The sequence below is a fragment of the Nannospalax galili genome, unplaced genomic scaffold, assembly GCF_000622305.1.
Source record: "Nannospalax galili isolate Female #2095 unplaced genomic scaffold, S.galili_v1.0 scaffold125, whole genome shotgun sequence".
Lineage (NCBI taxonomy): Eukaryota > Metazoa > Chordata > Mammalia > Rodentia > Spalacidae > Nannospalax > Nannospalax galili.
This window is the reverse complement of record NW_008354705.1, coordinates 2413460-2434823: the sequence shown is the minus strand read 5'-3', so window position 1 is coordinate 2434823 and position 21364 is coordinate 2413460. Positions and strand designations below refer to the sequence as shown.

Sequence of the window (21364 nt, the reverse complement as noted above, 5' to 3'; positions counted from 1 at the left end):
CTAGGTCCAACCTGGGGCCCCGTCAGCTCATGGTGTGGAATACTTCCAATCCGAGTCATGACAATCAACAAAAATACATCTTCAGTGATGAGGGAGGACAAAATCAGCTGGGCATCCAGACCCACCAGGACATTCCTCTCCCCACAAGGAGAAGAGAGCTCCCTGCCTCATTGACCACCAATGGGAAAGCAGACTCCCTCAACATAACTCGAAACTCAGTGATGCAGGAACTCTCAGAGCTGGAGAAACAGATCCAAGTGATCCGCCAGGAGCTGCAGTTGGCTGTGAGCAGGAAGACGGAGCTGGAAGAGTATCAAAGGACAAATCGGACTTGTGAATCCTAGGCAGTTTCATTGCTCCTCTCACTCAGCTCCTGGTATTCTGGAGCCCTTGAGACACTTTGTAATGCTCTTTTGCATTGACTAACAAAGGTGTGAGGAAGTGAGGTGGAGGTCTCCTGACAGTGAGCATATTATCCCTGGTCTAACATGCAGCATCTTCTCCCACTTGCCCCCTGGTCTCCAGGGTAGGAATCGTTTCCTTAGCAGGAGCCTAAAGTTAGTCAGGAGAAAACTCTGAATAAGGGGCTCTGTGAACAGCTAGACCAGTCTGGCTTCCGACAACCTTTTCACCTGGTGCCACAACAATATTTCTGGTTTCAGTCCTCTGCAAGAGATAAAAATCGTTACTCAGACCTGTGTCTTACTGGGTTGGTTTTTAATACTACCATAGAATTATCCAGGGTTGCAGATTTGATAAAATTTCCCAATCTAAATTGGGTTCTACATTCTGAAGGAGTCGGGTAGGAGCCAGCAAAACTGGGGCAGAACAGAGACTTAGAAATGATCCGAGCTCAGAATTGCCACAGGCAAGGATTGATGGGCTCAGGCAAGAGCCATGGGCTTGAGAGGCTCTGGATCTCTGACGCCATCCTGACTAACATCTAATAGGAACATATTGGCACACCACTATAATGGGGAAGGGGATGTGGTGAGTGGAATTACAGGACAGGCAGATGGTGCGTTAACAATGCACATAGCGCTTTTAAAATAAAAGCCTGGGTCAGAAAGGCAAATTGGCTAAAGAATGAATTGCACTATACTTCTAATCTGACTAAGAATCTCACTGTAGTGTGTGCCTTTTATAATGGAAAGGAAAGCAAAGTCACATCCTTAGATGAGTAAGCCTGTAAAAACACTACTTAATGCTTGTAACAGGGTCTGTGACCTGGCACTGCGTAAGGAAAATATTTTGCATACCACATGTGAGGCTGTTTACAGATAAATGGTCACCTATCTCTTGGCCTTAGTAACCAGGGGCTTGTGGACATCACAAATGCCAAATACTAGAATCTACCGTGCTTTGCAATCTGCCATCCTCATACCTACTCAAATCTGAGGAACTATGTTAGGCTCTGGTCCTTCTGATTATTCTCCTGGTCCATCTAATGCACCCAAAAGATTGGTGTGAGTAGCCTAGAATCCCCTCTACGTAAGCATCATTTTTCAAGGATACAACTGCTTGGCATGCAGAAAGAAAACAAATATGAGACCTTCGGATGTTCCAATGCCATCTCTAATGTTGGCTAGTTAAGAGTTACCCAAGGCCTCATCAGAGTGCTGATTGCCAGGACCCTTCCCCAGAAATTATGGTGGGTCTTGAGGTGGACTCAGAATCCTAATGTTAGTCAGTCAGTACCCCAGGACACACTGATCCTAACATTACTCTTGGAGAAGCACTGCTCTGGAACTTTGGCTGTCCTCAGGCATGTGAGAAGGGAGGAGAGCCTATTGCCTTTTCTTCTTTTATTTCAGCACCCAAGTGCTGATTCCCTTCCACATTCCAACCCCAACCCCAGTGTGCCATTTAGAAGTAGATTTCCTTGTTGATCAATGGCTGCTTTATCTTCTCCGTACTCACTTTCCCACCTGCCATTTTTAATATCTACAGTGAGTGCACATCATGCCAAGCAGCGTGCAGATCATTAAAGGGGGCTTCAATCATAAAATTCCTTCCACTTTCAGATACAGCAAGAGCTATGCAGACCCCTGGGGAAAGATGGCACCGTCAGCTGAAATCAGATGACACCTGAGCAGTGAGTTAATTGTTGAGAAAACCCAGGCGTGCAGGTAAACCCCAGAGATGCTCTCGAGGGGATAGGAGGACTCTAAAATCAGACTCCATCAACCTCACAGATGAAACAGCTCAGCAAGGAGGGGCAAGCGAGCCATGAGAACAGAAACAGACAACATGCCGTGCAGTGCCCTCATCCCCTCCTGTGTTCTCACCCCAGGCTTCAGCTAGCTGCTTTAGGAAGGTTCATCTCCTAGCCACCTATCTGCAACAACTAAGCCCTGGAGACTGCTCTGAGCACCCCTGTATGCCTGCACAGCCCACAAGGCTGATGCACAGGCGTACCTTAATTCACAGGACAGCCATGCTCCTGTTGTACATGGACATTTTTGTAAATCAACTCATATCCCGACTGTACTTGAGAGGCTGGCTACTTAAGGGACCCCAGAGGTGAATTATTTTGTAAAGAATCCTTTTGTAATTCAATTAAGTATCCCTTATTGTATCTGTTTTGTAAGTTTGGATTTTTGTATATCGGGTTTACCTTAAGCTTCTTTACTGAGGCATTCTGAGTAGTGGTGATCACATGCCAGAGCAGCTTGCCCACCCACAGAGCTGATGACCAGTGCATGCTCCTTCTGTCTTGAGGATCTACTTGGCCAAAACTGTGGTCAGGATGCAGCAAGCAGCAGGTAAAGGGAGGCTTACTGCTGTCAGCACTGCTTAAAATGCTTCTATGTCTTGGGTAAAAAAAAAAAAACAAAAACAAAAACAAAAAAACAACCAAACATAATTGCTTGTGGTGAAATGAAGCAGTTTTCATGATAAATAGCAATTTTTTAATGGTAGTAATTGAACAGTGTTTTGCAATTTGTGAAACAGTGTGCTGTGTTTTGTATAAATTTTTCATGCAAGGGAGGGTCCTTCAAAACCTTTCTGTTCTGCTCCACCTCTGTTCTCTCAACTACCCCTCAGGCTCACAAAGGGGGAAGCCTTCAGGTGCAGGGTTGTGGCAAAGGGCTAAAGGATGTGGCCTGGCAGCCTCTTCTGAGCTCCCATTTCTTGAGACCAGGAAAGCCTTTGTTCTCACCCAGGCTCTGAACTGAGAAACCTGGAATATGACCAACTGTCTCCCAGACCCCAAGTCCATTCCCCAATAGGGAATTCCTAGCACAAGAAGTACGAAAAGCATAACTGGGTAAGCTGGGACAGATATGGCTTTTGGGAGAAGAAAGCAAAGGCCCCACAGTACATACACCCCAAGAGGAGAAAGGGTATCCCTCCAACAAAAACAAGCTGGAAGGACTGGGATAGCCAGAGAAGCAGCAACAGGAACCTCTTAAGTTGAGGTCTTTAATGTGCCTGGATTTTTCATCCCTCATGAATTTTACACAAACTCTATCCTGTACAGGAGTGGCTGCTTCTCTTCCACCTTGAGAAATGGCAAGTGAAGCCACGAACAAAACTGTGTCACTGAGCTAACACTTTCCATTGTTGTTGGGTCCATCAGAGCATTGGAGAAAGTTAATCACTCCCTTGAGTGTATCGGAAAGGGAAAAGAAACAACTTTAGAGCCTTTTCCCCTCTCAACTCATAGTTTAAAAAGCAAACCAGAAAACCCACTCAAGACCAGAAGAAATTGCTTTTCTAGGCATTAAAACCACTTCACTATCAGCATCTCTACTTCTTTCTTTCTTACCCTGCCCTCCCACCCTCAACTACCCATCCAATCTAGGAGCCCCGTACTCCCTTTAGTTTAGTTCCCGATCACTTTATGAAAATAATGTGCTTCTAAGTATTTTCTTAAGGTCTGTGAAGAGTATTTGCACTGTGTCTTCATTTCAGTGTTTGCAACTGCTCCGCTCCAGAACTTGAAGCGGTCTCGTGAGCATGGCGGAACAGACTGTTTGCTGCAAGCACTCTTCTTGTACGACCACGTGGGTGGACAACATGTCCTCAGGTCTTTTCCATCTTCCGTTTCTATGACTGTGGAATAAATGTTCAGATAGAAACTTCATTTTGAGTCGCACGGTTGGCATTCTTTGGGGAGTCATGTTGACAAGACACCAGCCCCTTCCTAACAGAAGGTGCACCAACCCTAATATTTATGGGTGTTTCTTAGTAGCATGATATGCAGAGAGAATTCAGAGCTCAGGCATTGTGAAGTTAGATAGTTTTATGTGAGAAAGACGTGGAGGAAAAACTCTTCACAGATCTCTAAAATCTCAGCCCTAATCATCTTCATTTAGCAACTCAATGGTAGCTCCCATGTACATGTAAGGACTAGAAACCTAACAGTGGAAAGGGTTATGTCCAAGCCTTAGGGAACTCCTCAATCTCATCTTCTCATGATTTGTAAACAGACAGTACTGCAGCAGTTAACGCTTATTGGGCATTTATCGTAAGACATTGTTTCTTAAAACATTACACTCCAGTGAGACATACTTCAGATGCAGTCTAGAGTACGCAAACACAATGATGGTAGTTGTCAGGTGTAAAAAGCACACTAGAGAACTTACATAACCCAGTCACACAGCTAGTAAGTAGCAGAGATTAGTGTGCAACAGCACACCCATACAACTACTGTATTTTTCTTATCAGTGCCTGCCACTTGCTGCTCTAACGCCCCAACCTGTCCTACTCTGGTCCAAGCCTCAGCTTGGCCTCCAGGTCTGCAGACAGAGGAAGTTGAAATGCCAACTGCATCTGCACTGGTCCACCTGACTTAAGGCTGTTGCCACGCGTCACAAAAACAGTGTTCTGCATTTAGTCTGCTTTCTAAGCTCTGCCAATCACTCAGCAACCCTAGAGACGTGTTGGCAATTTCTTACAATCCAAGCAGTTTCAGCCACTTGCAAACTTGCCTTCATGAGTCCTCTAGCCTGATGTACTTTCCACCCCATCATTTGAAATGTGACCGAGTCAAACCTCCTAAGAGTCTGCTATCCTCATACAACTGCCAACTTCCCTGAGATGTTTTGCATCATTTATCCACTCATTCATCTTGAGGATCCCACCTATAAGCCAAGTACGGCACAAATGGCTGGGGCAGTCTGACCTGAGGATCCATGGGGCTCAATCTAGTCGTACGTGGGATACATGATCTAGCAACACAATGTGGTGTGTACTTCGATAAAGAAATGCACATCAGGGTTGGAGAGACGGCTCAGTGGGTAAAGCACTTGCCACACACACATGAAAACATGAGTTCAGATCCCCAGAACCCATGTGCAGTGGCCCAAGTCTGTAATTGGAGTACTCTTACTGCAAGATGGAGAGGCAAACACTGGAGAATCTCTAGCTCACAGGCCAGCTAGCCTGGCATACACATGGAAAAACCAAGAGGAAGGCAGTGTCTGCCACCTAACTCCAATATGTGTGCACATGCACACACGACTGCACAGTAAGTACTACAGCCGCAAAGACACTGCTGTCCGTGTGTGTGCATGCATGCGTGTGGGGGGTATGTGCAAAGTGCACATAAGTAGAGAGATTGGTGGATAGTAACAAACATCTTAAGGAAAATATTTGCCAGGTTCGAGTTGGGAAATCAAGGATTTGGGGGGGCTTCAAATATTTAACATGATAAATAAAAGGCACAGGTTTTAAGGACTAGGAGAGAAGTTGAGGCAACATCACCACATCACACCGCAATTTTGCCCCTCAGACCACAGGAGCCTCACATTTAAGGGTGTGAGCTCAAGAGGAACATAATGAGAGGTAAGACCACTGCCACTAGGAGCCGGCTGTCATTCATATGTATTTTGCTTATAGAGTAGTGGGCATAAAACGTTAACTTTCTGTTTTGGAATGATTTGCAATGGCATTTAAGCAGGACGGGCAGGTTAGTGATAAACAAAAAATATAGGTTTGGCATGACTTCACGGAGAATATCAGTTTTGTTTTTCAAAAAATAAGAAGAAAACAAATAGAAAGAATATAGAAGTATTTTATTAACAACTGAACATTTATTAAATGCAGGCACTGTATTTAAAGTCTCCTATACAATGATTCACTTTGTCTTCAATACAACTCAGATATTTTCAGGTGAAGACGCTGAAGCACAGAGAACTGAAGTAACTTCCTAGTAAGTGCCAGGCCATCTTAGCTGAGCGATCTTGACTTTAAAAGCATGTTTACCGCAGTGCCGGGGATCACGATAAGTATTCCACAAATGCTAACAGGATTAGGAGAGCAAAGAGGAACCAAACACCCCTCTGGTTCATCTCCCTCTACAAAGTGTGCTATCGGAACTCTCAATGAACAGAAGAGGAAAACAGCAAAAACAAAACCCAAAACACAGTGCTAGTCTAGGGTCTGTCTACCTAAATTGGAACTGTCAAGGTTTACGGACTATCAGTAAGGCTTCAAATTACTCAGTTCCTTCATTTCTTAACTCACTAATGACACACTATTGGTACAGGTCTCCACAGAGTACAAGAAAGAAAAGTAAAAATCTGACAGTCACATTTTGGGTGTGTGGCTCTGAGTGACCTGGGCCTACTTGTTCACCTCCAAAGACGGTCGGAGAGCCCTTTAGGTTCTCACAGCCTTTCAAATCATTCTACTCCACGGATGTCAGTAGCCTGAAATCCTCTTAGTGCATCATTATTGCATCAATGTAAATACACTATGGTTCCAATTTTGTCTACACACTCCCTCAAAAGGTTAGTCTATACTAACCTTTTGCTATCATAGGCTGCCTCTATAGAGGTATTACTTTCCAAATGTGTGACAGTTCCTTTCGTTATCACGATAAATTAAGCCTTTAGTCAAAAATAGGAGGATGAATGAAATCTGAAGAGTAACTTCAATATATAAAGAGGGGGTTGGAAGAGAAATAAGGTTTGAATACATATACAGGTACCATCAAGCAGACTTCTGAACATCTGGCAGAAAATAGGTAGCTGAATTAATAAGAGAAACCTTTACTGAGTACTACATGCCTCTACTATGTGTTGGAGAACTAAGTTAAGACAATGTCCTTTCTAAGTCCTAATCTTAGGCATTGTGAAACAGGTTATAAGACCTTAACACATTCCTTTGAGGATCTGAAAGAGAAGCTGTAAGTAATGTACTTACAACCCAAACAAAATTGATGTGAAATTTCAGGAGCATTCCTGAAATCCATTTACAACCTTCCCTATAGGGATAGTATCTCAGGCCAAAAATTACCAGTTATTTGAAAACAACCTTGAGAACTGACTCACTGTTGCCTAGACCTCAATTTCTCACTTAGACAGGCTTCCCCTCGATCTAGCTAGCTTCCCAGGCAATAGGTGTTTCCTCCACACCATCCCACAGACCCAGACAGCTGGCTTTCTAAGTCAATTGACATAAACAGCTTATGTCACAAACCGTCTGCTGACCAAGTAATCAATTTTGTCCCTCAATCTATAGTTATGTTCACACTGGCCATGTAAGACCTTGCTGCTGCAAGGTGAGTGTTCTGTGCAAAGGCTGTTTTTAGGAGCAGGACCCAATCCCACCATGGCTGTATGTGTGTGTGTGTGCTGGGCAGCAGGATCAACAGACCTATAGCCTCTCTTGATAAACATGGGAAACACAGCCAATTAAGACTCAATTCTTAAATCTGTATCACATAACTTGGTAGAATTGATAAGTCCTGCTGATTATAAGCTGGTGATGAAAGCACTGGGACTAAGCCCTGAACCATGACCCAGGCCAGGTAGGAATCAAGGATCCACTTTATACAAAACTTGCCAGAGAGACAAAAACCTCTGCTGTACTAATTACTATAAAACACAAGAGCTCTCAACCCAAAGCCACTATGAACTGTGAACTATGGAAGAAAGGTGAACAGTCTGTCCCCTTTTGTAGTCTCTCCTCAGCAGACTCACCTTAACTGGGAGAAAACTATTCATTTCACTGTGACACAGCACTTGGGAAGTTGAGGCAGGGGAACTGCCATGAGTTCAGGCTAGCCTGGGCTACACAGCAAGAGACCATGCCTCGAAAAATAAAAAATATATAAAGAAAAAGAGAATTCATTTTTAGAATAGCAGGTATAAAGTCAACTAGTAAAACAAAGAAACAAAGAAAACCAAAAGCAAACTGAATCTTGCTTTTAATTGATGCCTGTGGAATAGTAAAGCCCTACAGAAACATTTCCTAGAAACTTCTGGAAAACAAGGATCATATAATCCCTGCAGAAAGGAGGAGAACAATTCATTGCTGGGTCTCCTTCCCAGGTTACACAGATCTTTTCACAATCTCACTCCTACTCCTTCCTCATCTCCAAGCTGAGTTCATTAAAACACAAAGGGGGCTACTCTGTTTGAAACTATTCTGGCCTCAAGAAATTAAAAAACTATTAAGAAATTGAATATTTAAAACATAAATAAATTTAACAAGAAATCCAGCTGACCCTAAAAGTCACTTTGCTCCAGTGAGAAATGGAATGAATTATCTTGGACATAATTCATTAAGGCTCCAAACCTTTCAGGAGAGAGAACAATGACACCATTTTATAATCCCAGTCTGAAAGGTTCGCCAGCCAAATCAACAAAAGTTTGGGCCCATACATAGCTTATATCTAAAAGTTCCCTCCTGCACAACATGTTCATTCTATGTTCCCTTCTCATTGTCAAAAATATCCACTTGACTTCTTCAGGATGAATGGCAATCCAAGTTTATAGGATAGGCCCAGGAAGAAAATGCTGCCAAGTTTGAAAGGAGGAAATAAAGCTGGCAGGGAAGACAAATAGTAGTTTCTAGTTCATTCTAAAACCCAAGACTTGGGTTTACCAGTCCTTTTCCCTAAAGCTGCCTAGCTACTGCAGAGGAGAGTCTGGGCAAGATCCATAAGAAAGTCAAGGAGAGAAGAGGCAGAGGCTGGTGGTTAATGATTAAGTGCTTGTCTAGCCAGCATGTCTCTCTTGACTTGCATCAGCCAATGTAGATGCGATGGAAATCATTGGCACCAAAAGCAGCATTACACTTGGGGCACTTCCGCTGGCGAGTGTCATAGCGTGTCTTCACACACTCGAAGCAGAATACATGAAAACACTTGGTAAGCACTGCATCCTTTTTACGCATATTACAGCAGGGACAGGTCAGTCGTGCCTAAAAATGAAAGAAATCGGAATCTGAGGAATCATAAAGTTTAAAAAGCAAAAGGCCATGATGCGTAGGTAAATAAACAAGAAAACTACAAAGCACTAGGACAAGAGCACCATCTCCCCCTGAAAAAGAAGCCATTCTCTACTCCCCTCCATGCAAAGTCAGTGTCTACTCTCGGTACATTAGCAGACCACTTCAGGCCTTGACCAAAACACAAAAGTAACAGAGGCACTTTTCCTAACCTTGTAGTCCTTTATCTCTTCCATCAGAATCTCATCACACTTCGGCACATTGTCTGGCTTCTTGGTGGTCTCCAGCTTCCTTCGAAGTCTAGAGATGTCCTCCTGTGGCAGGAGAGCAGACCCATTAGACACACTTCCCAGGTCTGATGTTTTTGACAGAAATCATTCCTCCAACTTGACTTGTGTAAACAAAGAAGCTCCTGCCCGTTCACATCCAATTATCTTTAGGACTGGAGAAAACTACAGATGCCAAGGTACATGCTTTTGTTTCAGAACAGGTAACCATAATTTTATCCCCAAGTTAGCATGTATCAACCCTCAACCAAGCAGATTCATCCCAGTGAAAGCACAATCTAGGAACCTAGAGGATAGGCCATTTCACTTTTGTGGTAATTTGGTTTGGGGTGAGGTTAGACTGGGATTAAGTAACTTCCAGATCTCTGGATAAGGACAGAAAGGCATCATGACAAACAGCAGACATGACAAAGAATGAGAAACACCACTGGTGAAATTTAACCTCCCAGTGCTGCTAGACTGCTCCTTAGCTTACTAATCCTCACATTTCCTAAGTATTTATTTCACAACTACAGGGCATGGCGTGAAGAAAACAAACTCAGCGGCTTCCCACACGGCTCTGCAGACTAGCAGTTTACGGCACACAATACTCAGCACGTGGGTCATTTCAGTTCTCAGAGACCAACGAGAAGGTCAAGGTAATCAGAGAGAGAGGCGCTCTCACCTGGGCTCGTTTAAAATTGAACAAATCCTTTTCCTTGGTGACACTGTTCTCCACGATCTCATCCTGAAAGTCATGGAGCTTTTTCTGTGCCATCTCCAGTTGCGCTTTGAGGTCGTCTGCAAGCTGGGCCGCCTCCATTGCCTACGTGGAATGTATGAACATCCCCTTATCATTCCTTCCCAGAAAGGGAAATGTTAGCCTGAGTCCAGGGAATCAAGTGAGCTTAAAAATTCCACCATGTTAGTTTCTCTGCCCTTCAAGACTGACCGCCACTGCAAGTGACAAGAGGCACCCAGCATACCTTGCGCTTATTCATCTCCAGGGCTTGGGTCCTGAGGCCCAGCTCCTTCTCTCCTGTGCCGATGTTACTCTGAAGAAGGTGTTCCTTCTCTTCCAGTTTCCTCACTACTTGTAACTGGGCATCCACCTTGGCAGGGAAATCAGATTTTAGTACAGAGAGGAAAATAAAACAAAATTGGGTATGTTCTGTTAACCTATATATCAAAAAAAATATACTAGGTCAGAAACTTCAAGCTATTACTGATTTTTTCCCCATGAAACTTTTGAAAATGCCAAGACTATGATTACTAAAAGCTTCAATTTTCCATATAAAATATTGATGAAGACTCAAGAGTCTGGAAAACCACTGAAAATATTTTTCAAAATTGCCAACAGTAGAGAAAAATCACACAAGTAATTTTCTTCTGCAGCGATATTAACCCTCAAAACCTGGCAACTCCTACTAGAACATATAAGCTTCTAGAACATGTAAACTCCTACTAAAAACATGTAAACTCCTACTCGAACATATAAACTAGAATATGTAAACTACTAAAAACAGGTAAACCCATACTAGAACATGTAAATTCCTACTAGAACATGTAAACTACTAGAACATGTAAACTCCTACTAAGTACATGTAAACTTCTATTAAACACATGCAAATTCCTACTAGACACATGTAAACTCCTATTAGAACACGTAAACTCCTACTAGAACATGTAAACTCCTACAAGAACAGGTAAACTCCTATTGGAACAAATAAACTCCTACCAGAACATAAACTCCTACTAGAACATATAAACTATTAGAACATGTAAACTCCAAATAAAACAGGTAAACTCCTTCTAGAACATGCAAACTCCTACTAGAACATATAATCTCCTACTGGAACAGGCAGACTCCTACTAGAACACGTAAACTCCTACTAGACATATGTAAACTCCTATGAGAACAGATAAACTCCTATTGGAACGGATAAACTCCTACCAGAACATAAACTCCTACTAGAACATATAAATGACTAGAACATGTAAACTCCTACTAGAACAGGTAAACTCCCTCTAGAACATGCAAACTCCTACTAGAACATATAAACTCCCACTAGAACAGGTAGACTCCTACTAGAACATGTAGACTCCTATTAGGGCATGTAAACTCCTACTAGACATATGTAAACTCCTACGAGAACAGATAAACTCCTATTAGAACAGATAAACTCCTACCAGAACATATAAACTCCTACTAGAACATATAAATGACTAGAACATGTAAACTCCTACTAGAACAGGTAAACTCCCTCTAGAACATGCAAACTCCTACCAGAACATATAAACTCCTACTAGAACATGTAAACTCCTACTATAATAGGTAAACTCCCTCTAGAACATGCAAACTCCTACTAGAACAGATAAACTCCACTAGAACAGATAAATTTGGCTGAAACAAAAGTCTAACTATTTCTTTCAGAATAGCTAAAGGTTCTGAAGTAGTCTTTTCTCGAAATTAATGAAAAAAGTAGAATTAAACAATACTAAAGAGTAAAAAGTAAAACCAGAGGTTGGGGATTTAGCTCAGTGGTAGAGCGCTTGCCTAGCAAGCACAAGGGCCTGGGTTCGGCCCTCAGCTCCGAAAAAAAAAAAAAAAAAAAAAGTAAAACCACACATCCATTTCTGGGCCCTCACAAACTCATTCCTAATATCCAAACTGTAACCGGGTAAGAAGAAACATCCATGAGTTTTAACGTGTAGGAATGTGTGCAATCTTTTTACCCATACTCTAATGTAAATTTAGTTTTCAGGATTTCTCTCTGTCTCTCTCTCACACACACATTCACACACACACACCAAGAAAAGTCACAAGGATTACTTTTGCAGGTGTCTTCATGTAAAAAACACTCTACTTAAAACACTCTACTCTTCCTAATTACCTGAGTCTTCAGAGTCAAAACCTGGTCTGCTAACTCCTCCTTTTCCTCTTTAAGCAATTTATGGATCTGATTGGACTTGATCCGCTCTGATGTTAGCTTGAAATTTGCGTCATCCTTCTCCCGCAACTGCTGCATTAAGCGGATATTCTGCTCTTGCATGTCTTCAAAGGCCTGGCCTGTGACATCCATCTCAGAGAGGAGAGCTTCTTCCTCCTAAAATGAGGGCTCTGTTAACAGAATCTATGGACACCAAAGAATGAACAGAGGAAACTAGACCTTTGCTCTGCTCACCTCCATGCAAGTCAATTTGGTGACAGACAGACTTATTTAAGCAGCTTTGTTAATGAGCTTAGTTTTGTCTCTGGTTCCTTGGGAATACAAAAGCCTTAACACTGAAGTCATCAATGCTAACTGTTGCTCTGATACTTATCAACTGGTCTGTACCTGGAGCCCATTAAAGCAAATAGGAATTTAAGCTAGCAAACTGATCAGGCAGCCGATCAAAGAACTTCTACCACAATGTCTTGCTCACATCTTCTCATACTTTTCCACAATTACAATACTAAATTTAATCTACAGACTTTCTAACATCTTTAGCTCAGTATAATTAACATTCTGATAATGGTATAACAACAGCTTTAATTTACAGTTGTCTTATTATAAAAAAGAATGGTTCATGTTTAGGAGTAATGGAAATTCCTTTCTGCAAACTTCTGAAAAATATGTATGAATATATTTTACCTATTCTACTCAGTTGTTGGTTCTCTTGCACATCATTTTAAAAAAATACTTTTTGTATATTTTTAATTGAATTTTGTGTAAGCCCTAATAACCACAACAATGACTGGCACAGCAAACTATATGGAGGCAGTAGTGGCACTTTTACCTTGGGGGTAATCAACAACTACCTAATTGAACTTAAGGCCCATTCAATGGGAAGAAACGTGTGGTACTGTAAACACAGCCAATTACACCTGGCTGGTCACAGATCTTACAGAAAACCCTAAGGCTGTCACATCCCTAGACAAATGTAATTTCTTACTATGTGCTAAATGTGGATCCTTATATTTACAGACAAGTATCTAAGTCACCACCCATCAAAGAAGCTTCTTTTATAACAGGTGGAGACTATTGCAGAGTTCAAGTGATCACATACACAGATCAAGTGTCCGTGAAATGCCCAACCCTAAGTGACACATCTACAATGGAACCTCTGCATTTAAGGCTCATGGAACATCATAGAACAAGGGGTAGAGAGAATACTAATGCCTCTCTCAACTCTCATCAATGAAGCTCCCTCATGCATCACAGGGCAATAAACAAAAAGGGCCACAAATGGCCAAAGCATAGGGAATGAGAGTCTGTGGAGTGTGGGTCTTTGGAGAGGATTCCTATATTAAACTTTACCCACCCAAGGCTCAGGAGCCATTGTGGAAGAGGGGGCAGAAGGATTGTAAAAACCAGGGGAGGAAGTGCATGATCATATGGAAAGAGAGTCTTACAGGTTCCTGGGACTGTGCTCATTTTTACAAAATATTAGAATGAAAAATAAGTTTTGTGATGAGAGCTAAAAGGGGTTTTCCCCCCTTTTTCTTATTTAATCTGTTACTTTGCAAGTTCTGTTTTTACTATGTAGATGTTGTGTGTGTGTGTGTGTGTGTGTGTGTGTGTGTGTGTGTGTGTGTGTATGTGTATGTTTGAGCCTTGTATTAACAATTTGAAAGGCCTATTCAAGATTCATACAGGAACACCTGCTTTCCTTCCTGGCTTTGAAGGACTCACCTTTTTAAAAAGCAGCATGATTATGATCCATTTGGAAACTGTCATGATTTAAATATTCAAGTATATATCCTACTTTGTTCAAAACTATTTTTAATTTTTGTCCCACCATACTGAACAATCTTTCTCTTCTAACATTAATTTAAAACCATAATGCTGGCACATATTAAATCCCCTTGAACATATCGGTCCATTTCTGAACTGACATTCTAAGTCTGTCCAATAACCCCAAATTATTTTAAATACTGGAGTGCTACATTTTAACATATGCTAGAGACCCTCTTCTGTTCTTTTTCAGTAGTTTTCATCACTCTTGTATTCTGTCTCATATGCATTCTAAGATTAATTTGCCTATCTCAAACTAAACAGAAAATAGTACTTTAATTAGGATCTCAGTAACTTTACTTAACATTAAGATACTGAATAGAAGCTGGGCATGGTGGCACAACTATAATCCCAGCACTTGGGAGGCTGAGGCCAATGGGGAGTTTTGAGTATAGCCTGAACTACACAGTGAACCCATCACACACACACAAAAAAAAAAAAAAAAAAAAAAAAGAAGAAGAAGAAAAAAAAAAGAAGAAGAAGAAAAAAAAAGAGTGAATAATACATATAAAACATGAGTCTTTCTCATCTGCTTGAAGAACTGTAACAGTATAATTTCCTGATAGCTATTTTTGAAAGAGCAAAAAAAGTAGCAAGCAAATCATTTTTAAAAAGCCAATTTATTTTTTTTTAACCCAAAGCATGCATGGTTGTCCTTTTTTTAAAGGTGGAGTTGTTGTTATTGTTAAGAATGGGTCTTTCTGCGAGGTGCAAGCCAGCTCTGAGCTCATTATCCCCCTACCTGAGCCTCTCCAGTTGGGATCACAAGCATATGCCAATACACCCAGAGTGGGCTGTTCTGTAGCAATTTCCTTAGATACAAAAACTTCTATCTTGGAGGGAAACTCATTAAGATACAGAATGCTCTAAAGGAGGTAAAACATTCCATCCTGCAGGGAAACTCCTTAAACTTGGGAGCCCGTGAAATTGATCAGAAACCCTATGCCTCTCTCTCCCAAGCATATATAAACCATAAGGACTGTGGAGACCACTCTCAGACAACTCAGCCAAGATGCCCAGAAAGGACACTCTCCAACCCGATGAACTGCCTTCAGGCTGTGCAGTGCGCTCAGGGTTCCCTGCTTTCATGAGATGTCACCCATGCTGGGGTGAACTTTTGGTAATGCAGCTGTCTTGGAGTCATTTCTGCTCCTATAAGTAACTCCAATACAACTCAATGGTTCACCAAGTTGAACTCTGGTCTGTTGCTGGCTCCTTATCTTGTATGAGCAGACATTTATTCATTTACTCCCCCCAGGAACAGCATCATACAACACTGTTGTCTTTATTAATGAATGTTAATGAAAATTCACTAAGAGTGAACAATAGAGGAATACACTCAATCTGAAGGGGGAGATGAGTTTTACAGCTCAACCATCCACACTGATGATTTATAACCTGAAGGGGAAGCAGCTTCTTGCTTTCCTAAGTCTATAATCACAATGGCTATACAAATCTTAGAATCTGTTATGTTTGAATCACTAGACCCCTTAGTTTTTGGTCAGCAGCAAAAGAAGAGGCCTCACTAAACAATGCTAGAGACAACAGCTATCCAGCTAAAAGTAGGAAGAAATTCTCCGCCTTCCAGATACAAAGGACAAAGATGTCAATATGATAATAAAGAGAAAAAGGATAAAATTATGAACAACAAAAAGACTAGGTAGAAGAGCAAGTTTCACTGGCAGTAGCATTCAGCCAGAGCAGACAGCATGCCCACCTGCTTGGCCATGGCCAGCTTCTTCTGCAGGTACTCGATCTGCTCCTCCACAGCCCGGATCTTCCTCAGGGCATCCTCATCAGCCATTTTCTTGTTCTCTTTCTTCTCCTTATCCTCCAGATCCTTGAGTCTTTGCCTGAGATCTTCCAACTATAGGAGGAAAAGGATCACATCAACAATGAAGAGAAGTCATTACACATCTCAAACATCAATTAACAGTGTGCAAAGGCTTACAGAACCAAAGGAACACTTACAGAACTAGAACAAAACAATAAAATAATGATAAATGCTACAGTTCACCACATGACAACTCGTTTAATATCATTCCTTCGTTTTACGCTTCTATGAGCGGGTTTCAAGGACTACACATATGCTTTCTGTGTTCAACCTTTTTCTCCTTAGGCCTCAAATTTTCAATTTAAAGCATTGCTCTCAAAAGCAATCAGAAGAAAATCACTATAGTAATAACTTATAATAGGTGAGGAATAGATTACTTTAAAAACCTATTCCAATTTTGTATAATTCTGATATATTTACCACCTTGCAGATTTTAAAGGCTGTAGCACTGAAAAGGCGGAAATGCTGCTAAGTACAACACTAGCTTTAAAGACAAAGAAACATCTCTGAGAAGGAGGATGAGCCCCAATGACTTCCACCAGAATGAAGGATGTGGCGGGCTGCTTTACCTCTGCCTTAGACTTCTTCTCAGCTGCCATTAACTGCACTTTGTCTCTCTGTTCCTTTGGGGCAGAGCGGTACATGTCGAGCAGTAGCTTCATCTCCTTCTGGCTCTCTTGGGCTTTCCTAGGACAGGGCAGTAGAGGGGAAGGAAAGATGGGCTGAGAAAACAAAGGGCACTGGAGCAGGAGAACCTGGGATGGAACACAATACTGCATAACATACCTAAGAGATCAGTTTTACAGATTGTCAACAGACTTCTGAAATATACTCAGCACAAAAAAAGGAGAGCTGCAGGTATGAATTATTTCTCTCTTCAGTTCTGTTGCATAAAGTTATAAAATTAAAAAAAAAAAATTCCAAAACGTAGCACTTATGACATAGGCAGATTTATGTTGTGTCACTCAGAAACTGAGAGTCGGTAGACAGATCTGGGTCTAGGGATGTATTTAAACAAAATCATTCAGATGATTTTCATAGAAGGAAAAAGTCTGTCTTAAAGAGATCAAGAAGGAGAAAAAATGGGGAAATTTTTGAAAGTTTAGAATATATTGTTAATCCTAGGGTTGACAGTGACAGCTGTAAACATCAGTTGAAGACTAACACTTCATCTCTTACTAAATTATCCAACTTCTTGACTTCATGAGAACTCAGGTACTTTAAGCATGGTGATCCCTTAAATTCAAATATCAACAGAGTCACAAGAGAAAAACGGAGAGCCAGAGCAGCTGGTGAGGTAGGAGAAAATGGGGCACCGAGCTATGTCATGACAAAGGTAGTGTTCCCCTGAGCAGAGTCAGTCCTTCTGTCCAAATTCTACAGGCTTTCAAAACCCACCTAAGGAATTCTTAGTACACAGGCATACCTAGAAACTAATAAACTAAAGCAAACACATCAGACGCTGTTCAGTTAGAGTGATTCACACATCTCTTAATAAAATTTAAACTATAATTAATGCCATCAATTTACCCAAATCTAACAAAGAGCAGTGGTCAATTTCCAGTAATTTTCTGGTTACTTCAATGATATCTCTTCTCTTAATATAGACTCACTAGGAGTAAAGGCACAACACAGGCTGACTGATACCTAACCATTCAGCTATACTGCACAAGAGCCAGGCAGGTTGTTCTGGCTATTCATCTGATGGAAAACTGAGGCCACATTACTGTACATTCCACTACATCTAAAGTACTATAATAACCAGACGAGCTGTCCCACTAAACATTTCATTCCTTTATGTCTGAACCCCAAGCTCTACATCACTAAATACTGCCTACTTGAGTTCAATCTTCAATTGCTTGATAATTTCTGCTTCCTTTTTCCTTCCATCATCATGTTTCCCCCTCTCTTTATCCTTTGCAGCATCTCTCTCTTTTTCTGACTCTTTTAGCTTCTGCTTCTCTCGTTCTCGCTCCTTTTCTTTCTCTCGTTCTCGTTCTCGCTCCCGTTCTTTTTCCCGCCTTTCTCGTTCCCGCTCTTCTTCGTCCCGTTTGGACTTGACCTCACTGGCATCCTCCTGAGAGGCCTTCAATGCTGAGGACTGGGTGGACAGGTCCTCAGAATCCTGCTTTGGCTCTGTGGGTTCATCCTTGGAGTCCTCGGTACTGGACTGAGACTGGAGGAGGGCACTGCCACTGCGCAGACGCGTCTGGGAGACAAAGAAAGGAGAGGCACACATCACCTCTGTGGACCACACTGCTTCCCTCACTCACTACACCCTCACCATGACAGCAGTGCTTACTCTACTGCTCTAGGTTACCTTGTTCAGGTCAGACTGGGCCTCTCTCAGTTTCCGCTTATACCTCAGGACCTCTCCCTTCAGCTGATGGTTGTGATTCTGGAGGCTGCTGATGAGGTGGCGCATCTCCCTGTTGATGGGACCTGAACAGGAGCAGCCGCATTAGTAAAGGACAAGAGCACAGGGAAAGAAAGCAGAGCATCTAAGGGACTCACGACAGCACAGTGTTGCCACAAGAAATGCTTTCTCAGAAGATGAAAATCAAGCTGGTTGACTAAGTTAAAAAACAAACACACAGGCTGTGGGTCAAATGAATGACAGAATTTGAGCTAAGGTATTTCACATATTCTAGTTTAAGACAGAATTAACAGTCTGGGAATCATGCTTTATCTCAAAGAAGGCCTTTACAAGAGACAGACTACAGGACAGAGCCGAGTGGTTGTACCTGCTTGTTCATTGGCAGCGAGGGTCTGCTCAAATTCTATCCTCAGCATCTCATACTCCTTGCGGACCTGGGCCAATGTATCCTCTAGCTGGATCACTTCAGTTCTCAACTTCTTATGAAGACTAACCTCATCTCGCTACAGACAAAGGAATCAATAAAACATTCATATCAACTTTATTCTGTCTCCTAAATTTAATCCAAAAGAGTCAAAAAGAGAAAAGGACAAGCTAAGAAAAGAATGGATTACTCTGCAAATTCCCATTTCAATTCTTAACACCAGATACTGGCTTAGAAACTGGCAGGAATCAAGAAAAAAAGGAAATGGCCTCCAACTTTGATATTATGACTTGACTGGAGACCTAACTATAAACTGTATATAAATAACTGTAAACTAGCATTCCATTTATTCAGCCAACATCCATGAAAACTCCCATGACCTTAAACATTATCTTAAGGACTACAGAAGACACAGAAGGCATGAATCAAAAAATCAAAGTTTCTGTCTTAAAAAACAAAATGAACCCACAGGAGCCATTAAATGCTGCAACGACAAGTAGTGAGGCAGCTTCCACCCTGCTCCCCCGTGGCATGAGCTGAGCCACGCAGCACTGTGCCTCACTCTCGCGTTTTCATGCACGTGGCTGACACTGCTGGAAACACACTTCTTCTTTTTTAAACTTTTTATTTTTATTTTATGTGTATGCATGTATTGTCTGCATGTAGGTAAGTGCACCTGTGTCGTGCACTGCCCCCGGACGTCAGAAGAGGCTGTCGGATCCCCTGGGACTGGAGTTACAGACAGTTGTTAGCTGCCACGTTGGTGCTGGGATTCGAACCCAGGTCTTCTGCAAGAACAGTCAGTGTTCTTAACGGCAGAGCCAACTCTCCAGTCCCGCACTTCTACTGATAACTACAGCTTTCTGACCATTATGGTTCACCCTTCACTTTCTCAGGTGAAACCAGGAAGGCTCCACAATCCAGTAGGATGCTCTCTCCTCCCCCACTGCATCTTTGGATGCATTACCACTAAACTACACTGCATTCTTCCACTTAACTTTAAGAAAGACAGGCAATCACATACAAAAGAAAAAGCAGGTTGGGGCAGGGGTGGCTCAGTGGTAGAGTGCTCGCCTGGCATGAGCAAGATCCTGGGTTCCATCCCCACCACTGCAACAAAGTAAAGACAAAGCCAGCTTGTTACCTCGATGAGCTCCACTTGGCGCTGGTGGGTTCCCCGGGTGCCATGAAGCAAGGTCCGCGCCTCATCTAAGTGAGCTTTCAACTGTAGACTCTCATTATACAAGACAGAGAACTGTGACTGCATGCAGCGATATTCTGGAGTCTCCTTAACCACTTCCTCCACTGCACTCCGCAATTCCACCTTAGGAAGCCCAAGGAAAAGCCAAGTCAGAAGCACAAAGAAGTATCCATGCCCCGGATCTCAGACACCCAGAAGTACCTTGAACTCACTGATGCCCAACACACTTGAAGCAATCACTATGTAAATAAGTCCACCCACCTACCCCTGTGCAAAACCCTCCCCCTGTATAAACTACATCACCCAGGATTGTCTTGGTATGTGCTGTACTGTTTCAACCTAGAGAGACAAAGAGGCTAGAGGGGCAGCTGGAAGAGCTGAGTGAAATTGTCAGGACCAGAATATTCACTTGAATATAGCCCAAGAGCCCAGACACTACAGGCTCTTCACCAACAGTCAGAGAGAAAGTATTTCTGACAAGTAGAAAACTGGTGATGTCCTTCCTAAGCAACTGTTTGCTTTAATTACCAACCATTTTAATTAAGTTGTTTTCCATTTTCAGTTCAAGTATCTTTTTTTTAAATTTACCTAGAAATAAAAAAGTCTGCTATAGACAAAAGAATCTTCATCTTCCCAAAGCCAGGCCTAAGGAAGGGAAATTCTAATAGGCAGGTAAGAAAACCAACAGGACCAGCAAGCATCCGTCTGCAAAAACTGCAGAGCCAACTCTGCAGCCTCCGCTGGCACAAACACTATACGAGCAACCATCCTCCCACAGCATGCACGTGCTCCTGCCCTGTTTCTTACAGACAGACTCACCTTAAGATCCATTTTGGACAGCAATGTACCCTACTCACCCTGACTGACCCTACTCCTCATCTTTCTCAAACTCCTAAGTCAGGGGACTGATTCAGTCCATGAATCCTCACTGTTTGCTTTTTAAGTCTTTTTCAGAAGGCAGGGTACAGATAATATGTAAGTGCACAGCACATCCATAAGAGCTGCAAACTGCCCCCCAAGTGTATTACGAATAATTAAAACTGCACATATTTAGGATATTCAACATGTCTTCATATACAAATTCTGTTTAAAATGACTACCAATGACAAATGAATCACAATAATTCAATTACCACTTTATATGTAACAAGGATATATAAGATCTACTTTTTTTAATATTTTATTTTTTATTTTATGTGTATGAGTGTACTGCCTGCATGTATGTGAGTGCACCCGTGTCATGCAACACTGTGGAGGTGAGAAGAGAGCTTCAGATTCCCCTAGAACTGGAGTTAAGGG

General features: G+C 42.0%; 2 protein-coding genes across 3 annotated transcripts in view; one reads left to right on the top strand and one right to left on the bottom strand.

The window, feature by feature from the left end:
• The window catches only part of Grin3a (glutamate ionotropic receptor NMDA type subunit 3A), a 200270-nt gene extending 196180 nt beyond the window's left edge, over positions 1-4090 (top strand). The window contains exon 9 of the mRNA XM_008851922.2: positions 5-4090. Coding sequence (XP_008850144.1) covers positions 5-344 — 340 coding nt within the window. The 3' untranslated portion in view covers positions 345-4090. The remainder of the gene's footprint in view (positions 1-4) is intronic.
• A 1912-nt stretch (positions 4091-6002) lies between these two features.
• The window catches only part of Rnf20 (ring finger protein 20), a 33413-nt gene continuing 18051 nt past the window's right edge, over positions 6003-21364 (bottom strand). Inside the window, exons 10-20 of one of the 2 annotated variants that reach the window (XM_008851919.3) lie at positions 20010-20189; positions 18809-18944; positions 18385-18506; positions 17903-18273; positions 16634-16751; positions 15948-16097; positions 12347-12559; positions 10439-10564; positions 10138-10278; positions 9399-9500; positions 6003-9159 (exon numbers count right to left, since the gene is read on the bottom strand). In XM_008851919.3, coding sequence (XP_008850141.1) covers positions 8983-9159; positions 9399-9500; positions 10138-10278; positions 10439-10564; positions 12347-12559; positions 15948-16097; positions 16634-16751; positions 17903-18273; positions 18385-18506; positions 18809-18944; positions 20010-20189 — 1836 coding nt within the window. In that variant the 3' untranslated portion in view covers positions 6003-8982. The remainder of the gene's footprint in view (positions 9160-9398; positions 9501-10137; positions 10279-10438; positions 10565-12346; positions 12560-15947; positions 16098-16633; positions 16752-17902; positions 18274-18384; positions 18507-18808; positions 18945-20009; positions 20190-21364) is intronic. The other variant, XM_008851920.3, reaches the window with a different exon arrangement.